The sequence below is a fragment of the Microtus ochrogaster genome, chromosome 10 (assembly GCF_000317375.1).
Source record: "Microtus ochrogaster isolate Prairie Vole_2 chromosome 10, MicOch1.0, whole genome shotgun sequence".
NCBI classification, from domain to species: Eukaryota; Metazoa; Chordata; class Mammalia; order Rodentia; family Cricetidae; genus Microtus; species Microtus ochrogaster.
The window spans coordinates 33,178,719-33,189,317 of NC_022016.1; the positions used below are offsets into that span (position 1 = coordinate 33,178,719).

At 43.5% G+C, this 10,599-nt stretch overlaps 1 protein-coding gene across 2 annotated transcripts; it reads right to left on the bottom strand.

Annotated features, from left to right (window-relative positions):
* Positions 1-2,034: 2,034 nt before the first annotated feature.
* LOC101990418 (diphosphoinositol polyphosphate phosphohydrolase 3-alpha) lies at positions 2,035-6,620 on the bottom strand. 2 transcript variants are annotated; one of them, XM_005352764.3, is made up of 2 exons: positions 5,698-6,618; positions 2,035-3,139 (listed from the first exon to the last, which is right to left on the bottom strand). In XM_005352764.3, coding segments are annotated over exons 1-2 (495 nt in total). In that variant the 5' UTR covers positions 6,192-6,618; the 3' UTR covers positions 2,035-3,138. The 2 variants fall into 2 exon arrangements, with proteins under 2 accessions (XP_005352821.1, XP_026638020.1); XM_026782219.1 differs by lacking the exon at positions 2,035-3,139 and having other exon boundaries at positions 3,147-6,620.
* Positions 6,621-10,599: the final 3,979 nt, after the last annotated feature.

The following is a 10,599-nucleotide window of genomic DNA, read 5'->3' on the forward strand; positions in this document are numbered from 1 at the left end:
TCTGCAACAGCACGTCCCACAGTTTATATCACAACCACCATGCCATTGTTCTTTGTATTTGAGGACATAATGACAAGAACCAAGGAAGCTGTGAACCCTGTGACTCAGTTTTTGTAGTGTTAAGTCCTAAACTGATAACATCTACAAGTAGCTCCTGCATCCAATCAGTCAGGCCTTGGCACTGTATGTGGGAGCTTGTTATTACATACTCTTACTGCTCTGTCACTGAGTAGAAACTAAACTAATAGAACTAGCATACTTGTGTCTATTCAGCAGTTGCTCACTGACTAAATACTGAGCATTTAGTAAATACCATGTCCTTCAACCATTTGGATCTCGGAAGCCTTCACTGAGTTATCTTATGTAGGTCTGTAGGCCCAATCTTGCACCTAAGGAAAAAAAATCCCATATTATATGTTATGAAGCTAAGAAGTTAGGAAGCTATATTAGAAATGGAAACTCTGAGAAAGTAAAACCATGATTTATTAAAATATCCTCCTGAATAAAGAAAACTGTGATCCAAGATCATGGTGTCCTTATGGTGTGTCAGATTTTTTTTTTATTTTCTAGAAAGCAAGTACAGTTACACTGTTGCTTTGTGTTGTTTGTTTGGGGCTTTTGTGGAAAGGTATTAGCTGAAACAATCACTAGTATCATAAGCATTTTTTAGGTACCATGAGTACCATGGTCCAGACTCTGGGAATAAGGAAGAACCCAGTTAAGAGTCTCAAGAGCCAGCAGACCTTACAGTTCGACTGCATAAGGTTAATATGAGTGGGATACAACTGACCCAACAGAGCAGTGGGGTACTGGGAACATGCTGGTATACTGCACTCAGAGATAAAGAGCCTCTCAGAAGCAGTGGTTTGCAAAGGGAGGGACTATAAATACCTTCTGTATTTTCCATGTCGGAAAACGGAAGGTTAGACAGGTAAAGTGACTTGGCAGAGGCCGTGATAGTGTTTGGTTTAATCATCTTTGAACCACAGCCTATTAGGCTCCAAAGCACTATCTTACCACTAGAAGCACCTCAAGTTCCCCAAGAATCTGCTTGCCTCCAAATCTGAAATCTCCTCAAATCAGCTGAGCCAAATTAGCAACCAGCTTTCAGAGGAAGAGGGGCATTTCTCAGGGAGCCCTTGTAAAGCAAAGCACTAAGCAGCTTGCATGAGACTGGACTCTAGGGGAAGAATTTCCTCTCCCCTTTTTCCAGGAAACAGTTGATTCAAGGCAAGTGCTTGCCCTTGGGATTAGGAACACTTAACTCTGAGCAACAAAGGGTGCAGCTTCCCATTTCTTCATCAGGAGGAAATCATCCTTCATAGGAGCCTGCATTGCAGCTTGAACCGCCCTCCTGCTCCTTAACCACAAGTGTCAGGACTGAACCGACCCTGTGCATAAATGCCCACCTTCAGTTATTCTGACCCATGCCTTCATTTCCACAGCCTGGGTGCCCTGCAGTCAGGAGTCCTCACTGTTTTCTTCACATAGAGTGTTAACGTGACATGCAGCACTCGTGTCTACAACTAATTGATTTTGTTCCCCCAAGAAATTATTCAAATGGAATTATGTGGCCGTTTAGATAATAATGTCCTAGAGATCCGGTCCCTTGATTTCACATTGGTATGAATCAGAATGCAAATGGTGTCAAAGCCTCTCCTCAGCACATCAGAACCAACCACCGTTTCCCAATAGTTATAAATTAAACCAGGATTTATTGCAATGTTCTTCTGAATAAAGAAAAATATGATCCAATAGTTGTAAATAATAATTTAACTGTTACTATTTCAGGAGGCCAAAGCAAAAAAACAAAAAAAAAAACAAAAAAACAAAAAAAACCCTCCAAGTCCTGGTCTGTACCACGGGTGTAACTAGCCATTCCAGGGCATGTCTCTTTTTATTTCTGTGAATTTGACATCTTACACCAGAAGCAGTATCCTGGAGCCAACACTTCAAAATCATTCTATAAACTTTCCCTCCTCACCTTTTTCTCTCTACATTACATACTAGACTGAAGTAGAATTCCAACATTGCCAATGATTTTGATCAACATTTTTATTATGGAAAATGTCAAACATACAAAAGCAGAGATGAACGTATATAATGAACATCATGTAATCATCATTCAGCTTCAACAATCTTAAAGGCCAATCTTGTTTGAATATGTCCAGTGAATTTAATATCTAGATGTATTTTGAAGCAAATCCCAGACATTATATCATTTCAACTGTAAATATTTGAATGCAGATAAGAATTCTTGTTTTCAGTATAACAGTATTATAATAATCAATGTGAAGCCAATACTCAAAATATTCTAGTTCTCTGTTAAATTCATTCATCTTATAGTCTGATCAAATCAGGATCCAAATAAGAGACATGCAAGTATTGATCACTCTCTGAAGCCTTTTTCAATTCCCAGGTTCAACCTCTACCCTTTCCTTTCATCCTTGTGACTTACATATTGAAAAACTGGATCATCTTGTCCTGTGCTTTCTTGAAGTCAGGATTCTATGAATCTCATCTGTTTGATATACAGCAAACTGTTTCTCTATCTCCTGTATTTTCCATAGAGGAGAAATTAGGTCTATAGGCACAGATAAATTTAGGTTCAAAAATTTGGCAAATGTAGGAGGTACATAATGTCTGGGATAACACAGACATATGCATAAGAATATTTGCTACTATCTCACAGCTGCCTTGAAATAGTTATGTGACACCTGATATACAAAAGCCACATAGATGCTAGAGATTAGAAGAGGGATGTTTTACCATTTACTATCATTACAAAATATTAAACAATATTCAGTGATGCCTACCATAAATCAAGTACTGTATGCTAGATATAAAAAGACTACGAAAGCAAGTTCATTGCATTCAAGGTCATATCTGATGGGGAAATACAGACAAAAGCACAAAAAGGCCACAGGTGCCAAATAGAATTCTGTACAGATACAGTGGTAGTGCAACAACCTGAAGAATAGCCAGTGTTAATAACAGGAAAGAAGTGTCCGAAAGCATAGGGTGAGCTGTGTCCTTGGGGATGTCAAAGAGCTCACCTGTGCTTCACAATTCCATTCATCACTGGGTTCACATACTTGATTCTTTCAAAGTAAATCTGAACAACATTTATTCCATTCACCTAAAAAAAGATAATCTGATTAATAAGGTTTTAGTGGTTTGTCCATTCCTGTAGCGTCTAGACAACAAATATTTACTGAGGATTTAGTACGCTTCATCAACCCTTCACACAGGAAAAGCCTGCAGTGAATTATCCAATGTAGTTCCACTGTGAGTTATCCAGTATAGTTCCACTTGTCAGCACAGGAGAAAGCCTAAAGAAATCAATTCTCCCAGGTATGTTACAAAGCTTAAAAGGGAAAACCAGGAATTCACTGGTAGTAGACATTTCTAGTATGAGCGTCAATGAGAAATGTCTCCGAATTTTAGCCCGTTTTGAGGCCCTGGAGTTATGCAGGATTCAGGTTGGGTCCTAGTCCTCAAAGTTCATATTCTATAAGGAAAACAGTTAGTTAGGAACATAACTACAGTAGGTACTTCCACAAAAAGATCTCTGAGAACAACAACAACTTAGCTAGCTGTTGGTATTACATATGTTCTAAGCATCTTCTCCTTCCTTCCCAGCTAACAACTACTAAGGGAGACATTGTTCGTTCTTAGAAAGGAGCACCCAGAAAGGGAAGTGGGAAAAGAAGCAATTCCAGATCCAGAGCCTGTTGGACCATGTGTCTCAGAAGCACTGCTACCCATGCTGACTGGTATTTTACAAGCTGCCTGTTCTTCTCCTTACACACTTCCTCTTTTACTGATGCTTCTAAAGAAAGCTTTAAAACAGTTCTTTCCAAGGGAACCATACCAAGGAATTATTGGTAGCCATTTTTCAGCCCTTCTTGCAAAAACAATCTGAACAACAAAACATGAGTTTCTAATACATCTTATGCCTGTATCAAGCATATCAAAATTACTTTGACTTCAGCATGACTTCAAGCTTTTTGAAGGTTAAACATAGGCACTTGTCCAATGGAGGGAAAATCAGCCCTTTAAGACTACATGTTGAAAATAAATTTATGGTATCTTCTGTAAAAGTCTTAATTAACTTTCATCAGTACACTGGATTGGGGAAAATGGGATGAACTATAAAATTCAGTGTACATTTTCAGTGTACTTGGCATGTAAAATGCGTAGGCACTAAGTAACCACTCCAGGGAGAAAAATCACACCTATTTGGCAAACTTTTGTAGACTATGAGATAGAGACAGGATTTCCTTTCTTTCTGTGTTGGCTGTTCTATCTGAATTTCCTGAAATGAGTCTATTAAAAAGACAAGATTATTTGGAGGCTTTCATTTATTTGTTTTCTAGAATGAACCCCAGGGAGAATATTTAGCTGTATATATTTGAGTTTACAAAGTGATAACAGTTTTTTGCATGCATTATGGAAATGGAAAGTACTGGAAGTTTTGAAATTGCATAAGCAATCTCTGTAGATCTCAGAGAAAATCTCAGCAAAGTTTACTGCTCAATTCAAATGCTGTTAAATGAAACAAAGTATGATTAATAGAACAAGACTGAAGTTTGCTTAAATCAGCAATCTCCTCAAATTAGTCAAATAGAGTTCAAATGTCAAAATATGATACTGTTTAGTTGACCCCCCAACATATACCTGGCATTTATAGATGAAAGGTATTTTTATATATACAATACAGAAATAAAGCAATAATCCAGTTTCTGTAGGATTGGTATATATCTTAACGGAGATTACTGGGAATATCTATTTAGTAATTTAGATTACTCGGTAATTAGTGAATATCATATTCAATAATTTGGTATTATTTAGGATATCAAATTACATGCTTGGTTTATAAAAGCTATAATTTTGGTAAACAGGTTTGTACTCATTTCTTTGCCTATCAATTTTGTTTACTACACATATTTTACTTAGATGGATTTATGTAACAGAACCAAGAGGGGAAAGGATGATATTCAATTCTATGTGTACCAAATTTGGAAAGTAACCTATAGAATAAAATGTTAAATTAGTGTCACCGTTCATGTATATTTATTACAGGATTGTGGAATACATTTAGAACGTTGATATACTCTCCAGTCAAATCCACTGTGAAGTCTGTGAATGAGAAAACAAGGGGAAAAAACACAAAAAGATGCCCCCCGTTCCCCCTCCCCCGCCAGCTGGTAGGACTCTAAAGGCCTCCACTAAGAAACAAACCACAAGGCTGACATCAAAAGCGCGCACGCACACTCACGCAAAACACATGTAAAGGGTGTTGAAAGAAAAAAAAAAGACCCAAACAAAAACACCACACGCGCGCACACACACCATCCATGAAGAGCAGGGCAAGCAGTAAGGCACCTTTCACAAAATCCCATGCATCTCTGGCTGAGCGCAAGATTTTTTACAGTGTCACCAAGAAGCGATTAGAAAAGCATCTGAAAAAAACGTGCAAATTGTCTGCAAACAGAGCCTGGCAACCAAGACAGTTTGCAAGCGTGATTCAGAGGTCTGCCTGCCAAGGAAACAAAAGAAGACTCCCTCCTGCCCGTGCGGGCGCACTGGGCAGGAGAGGTGCTCTCCTGGCAGGCAGGAGGCAAGTGCGGGGAGGCGACAGGCAGGAGTCCGGGCAGATGGATGGGCGGGCAGGCGGGCGGGAGCGGTACATACTAGGGCTCGCTCTCTGGCTGGGACGGGGCGGCCGAGTTTCCATTAGTCGGGGAGCCGCCCAGCTTCAGTTTCTCCAGGTACTCGGCATGCACGGGCTTGTGGCACTGGAGGACCTTGATGGCATCTTCGATCTTGAACCATTCTCGCTTCCTGCCGATGCTGACCGAGTCTTCCCAATCCTCCAGCAGCTCGGTGACGGTGAGCACGAACACGTAGGTCCGGTGCTTGCGGTCCTGGTTCTGCTCGAAGACTCCCAGCAGCCGGCCCAACTTCCCCTTGACTCCCGCTTCCTCGTACACCTCGCGCACCGCGGCGCCGTCCGGCTCCTCCTCGGGCTCCAAGCCCCCGCCGGGCACGATCCAGCGGTCGGGGTAGCGGCTGCTGCTCACCAGCAGCACCTCGTCCTCGCGCTCGCTGCGGAAGCACAGGCACGCGGCGCGCTTCTTGAAGCCCTCGGGGTCGTAGGTCCGCGTCTGGTTCGGCTTGCACTTCATCCTCGGCGCCTCCGCCGCCTCTCTGGTCGCTTGCAGCTGCCAAGCGGGCCGCCGCTGCGCAGCCGAGGAGCTGCTGCAGGCAGGGAAAGGGCCTGGCAAAGGCTGGAGGAGAGCGGAATGGAGCGCAGCCCAGTGGAGCAGAGCCCAGCGGAGCCCCGGGAGACGAGGCAGGGGTGGGCGCGGGGGCGGGGGCGAGCCGGCGCGTCAGTCAGTCCGCGGGGCGGGCAGTGCCGGCCGGGTGCGCCGAGGGTCGCGAGCCCGCTGTCTGATTGGAGGCGCCGCTTCCGCCGCCGGGAGCCGGGTGCCCAGAGCCCGCGCCTCCTCACAGCCCCCGACTGGACCGTGCGCGGTCCCTATCCGCCCGCCCGCCCGTCAGCGCTCGCGCGCCCGCTCCGTCGCTGGCCGCCCTGGCAGGGGTTGAGCCAGGTGAGGCGCGTGCGCGCGCGTGGCCGGGTCCGCGTGCGCGCACGCGGCGGCAGAGGGCGAGGGGCGGAGGCGGGGGTCTCCAGACTCCCTTCTGCAACGCGTGATGCTGCAGGCCCACTGCGCAGGCGCCGCGCACCGCCTTGCCTGGGAAGCTTCTAGCTCTCACTGCCCTGGGGAGGTGCACCCCATTTGTGACATTGTGCAGGGTCCTCGCCATATGTGTGTCTCTGCCAGACATGGCAGCAGCGGGGGCCAGGGCCTCCCCTAGAAAGGCACACGCTGCAGGGTCGAGGCTGGCATCATCGTCCTCTCCCATCATGAACAGCACTGCCTTATTTATAGGCAGAAGGCTGGTGTCGCCAAAATGACCAATGGAAGTCTTGCCAGAATAATCTTTGCTGAGTCACATGCAGCTTGCTTTCTTCAATAGGTTCTCTTCTGAGGCTTGTCAACCATCTTGGCTCAGCCCTTGCCTTAAACACTTGCACACAACCCCTATTCACATTATGTATAGCCTCCCTGTTCCTCAGTTTCCTGTTCCCAGTCTTTGAACCCCTGGATTCCTTGGTCCAAGCCTTGTTTGCACCCCATTGCAGGGTGTTTCTGGAGCAGCACCCCCACATAGTTTTGGTTTCCCTGTCAAGCACCTCCATTCTCACACACTGCACCCTTTCCTGGCCTGCTTACATGGGAGCATCAGGGGGTTTGGTGTTTCTTGAAAATAATTGACGCGCACCTGTGAGTGCTCTCTTTGAACAGGTGTAGGCCCAAGGTGGGCAAAGATACCTTCCCTTGCTGCTTCCATCGCTCTCCCTCTAATATGACTTTGGGGACAGGTTGGGGACAATTAGACTGCACTGGACCAGAGAACCCTGGGAATTCAGAGTCTGGGTTTCTGGATTACTCCTGCCACTGGGATTGCAGGCTGGCTTGTATGTGGGTGGTGGGGACAGAACTCAGGTCCTCCTTCTTGAGCCCCAAGCACTTTACCTAGTGAGCCATTGCCTTGGCCTGGTGGTTTCCATTCGGAGATTGCAAAGTTCAGTGTGCTTTGATCACACCGACCTCTTGCCAGAAAAGCAACACCCTAGAGTCCAAAATTAACACAAAATTTTAACCATACTTTTTTATTTTCTCTAAAGATCCTCTCATTCCTTTTCTAGTGTAGACTTCTAGATTTCTGGGGGCACCAAATGTCTGCCCATCATCTCTTAGGCAAACCTACACTGTGTTGAAATCAGCATGCTAAATGTTTCAATAGTTATCCTATCCTAGGGAGTCTAAGTCTACATTAAAAATAGCTTGGCTAAGTCATGAGAGGAAAGTAACTATGACGATCTAGTGCTCAACCCCATCAAAGACCTGAGAAGGGAAATAATATTACTTGAGTAAATAGGAAGTGGAATCAAACAACTTCCAAAATGTGCAACAAATGACAAGACAACTGGCTACCTGGGCAATCACCCGAAGTCTCATTTGCAACATTGGAGCAACCAACTTTGACTAAGGCCTAGAGTAACTGACAGATCATTTTCAGAGGCAGGAAAGTTTTCAAAACTACCTTACCCTGTCTTGTCAAGGTTTAGCAGTGTTGTTGCTTGTATCCTGCTTGTCTAGTCTGGACACCAGGCATTTTGTCAGTGGTTGAGGCAGGGGCCGTTCTTTGCCCAAAGGCCAGTTTTGCCAGGAGGAAAACAAGCTCCATGTGGAGTGTCTTCGATGCCCATCAACCTCTCTGCTGTAATTAGTGCTGCCAGAAGCGGACATATCTCACATCGAGAAAAGTCCAAGTTCTTAAACCCTTTTCAATGCCATATTTTGTAGGTCTTTTAAAGATTAAAAGAATACCTATCCATCTGCAATATATCTCTGTACATCTAGAAAACCTAACTAATATGACTACATTATAGATGGCTATTAACCTGTATTTCATATGTATTACATTTTTAAATAAACTACATAAACACAATACCTTAAACAAGAGCATATATATATTTATACAGTATAACAATATCAACCTTAAATATGTGTCAATAGACCAAGATCCATACCAATGCAAAGTATTCATCTCTATATCTTATTCTCCTTAAATTTTTAAAAAATTGACTGTTACCATTAATCACTTATAATCAACCCCCTTTAAATGAAAACAAACATAAACAATCATTTTGGGAATTTGGGCATAGTTTTCTCCAAATTACTTTCTGCTGTTTGTTGGGCAAAGTATTCTTAGGGTTCACGGAGACCTTGGGGGGGGGTGTCTTATTCCACTAAACCACATTAGCCTGGAAGAAAGCCACAGGTTCTCATCTTCTGTGGAAACAAAACAGAACCTCTTTTCCAAAGTAACACATCCTTAGACAAGTTACCTTTATATTGGTTTAACTTAGCATCCCCAGGAATCAAATGTCTCTTTGCAGGAAAAAAAATTGAAAGAAAATACAATAATATACATAATCCAGACTCTCTGTGTATATTCCATCTTTACATGGCTTATTTTTCTTTACTCTTTTAATCTATGACTGTCTGTACTCTTTTATATTACTTTTATTGTCTCTTTAAAGATTATGTTTCATTTTTAAAACTATTTCATTTTATAACTGTCTATACTTTTTTTTTCTTGCTCCCAATATACATTTACCCAACACTATAACCCATTCGTCTGAACCTGTCTTTATTGCATATCTGTAATTATTTTCTGACCAGGAGCGCTTTAAAAAAAATGCCAAGTGGACAAGGCTAGGACTAACTCTGTGGGCACGCCTGTTTGCTCCACCCTGTCCAACATGGTGGAGACATATTCACCGCCTCTGTGAGCCATGCTCACCACCCCAGCTCCAGAGATGCAGTGGGTCTATGTTGCCATTAAGCAACTTGTAGCACTCTGCTCACAAACCCTAAGTGCTCCATAGCCAGACCTCCCAAAAGAGCCAGAGGCTTTAGTGCCTTCACAAACCAGAAAGCCATCTCTTATAGAAACTGTACCTCTACTTGTCGCCAGCAAACAAAGCCTATCTGAAAAAAAATGCAGCTACCAAAAAGCCTGCTTAACACCATTCTTTTGTGTCTAGAATTCCTTCCCAAGCTCTCTCAGGTTTTATGCAGATGTAGTTCCCCCACGTTGGTGTGCATTTTGTAGACAGAGACTGCTTGTTTGTCCCTGGCCACACAAACTTGAATAATCACCCAGAAACTATATTAATAACAACAATCTATTAGCTCAGGCTTCTTTTTTTTTTTGTTTTGTTTTTTTGAGACAGGGTTTCTGTGTAGATTTGGTGCCTGTCCCAGAACTAGCTCTTGTAGACCAGGCTGGCCTCGAACTCAGAGAGATCCACCTGCCTCTGCCTCCCGAGTGCTGGGATTAAAGGCGTGCGCCACCACCGCCCGGGTCAGGCTTCTTATTAAGTAATACTTACATTTGAAATTAACCCATTTCTATTAATCTGTGTGTCACCGTGAGACTGTGGTTTACCAGGTAAGGTTCTGTTCGGGCTTAAGAACTTTCTTAAGTCTTTCTTCTTTGGCAGCTATATGTCATCTCCTTGACTCTGCCTACATTCTCTATATATTTCTGTTTGGATTTCCCACCTGGCTTTACTGTGCTAAGCCATTGGCCAAAACAGCTTTACTCATTAACCATTAAAGCAACACATATACAGAAGGGCATCCAACTTCATCACTAAAGTAGTATTGACTTTCTACAGAGCTGCAGTTGGCTGTGGTTTAGCTTGATGATGTTCATGGCTGTCTTCTTGGGGAAAAGAGTTCACTTTGGTAAGGACTTCTGACTTCACTGAAAGGTGTTCTCCATTTTCATGGACTCCGGTGACATCTGTTTTCCTTTTTAAAAGTTTCTACGTACCTCCATGGTTCCCAGTAATAACACCTGTGGCTCCTTGCCACGCTACCTCACACTATGAAAGGCCAGTTACCCCTGCAAGATAAAATGGAATAAGGTGATAGCCCAAAGAAGATGTGT

Coding starts and splice junctions, on each gene's coding strand:
- LOC101990418 (XM_005352764.3), bottom strand. CDS start 6,191: ATGAAGTGCAAGCCGAACCAGACGCGGACCTACGACCCCGAGGGCTTC.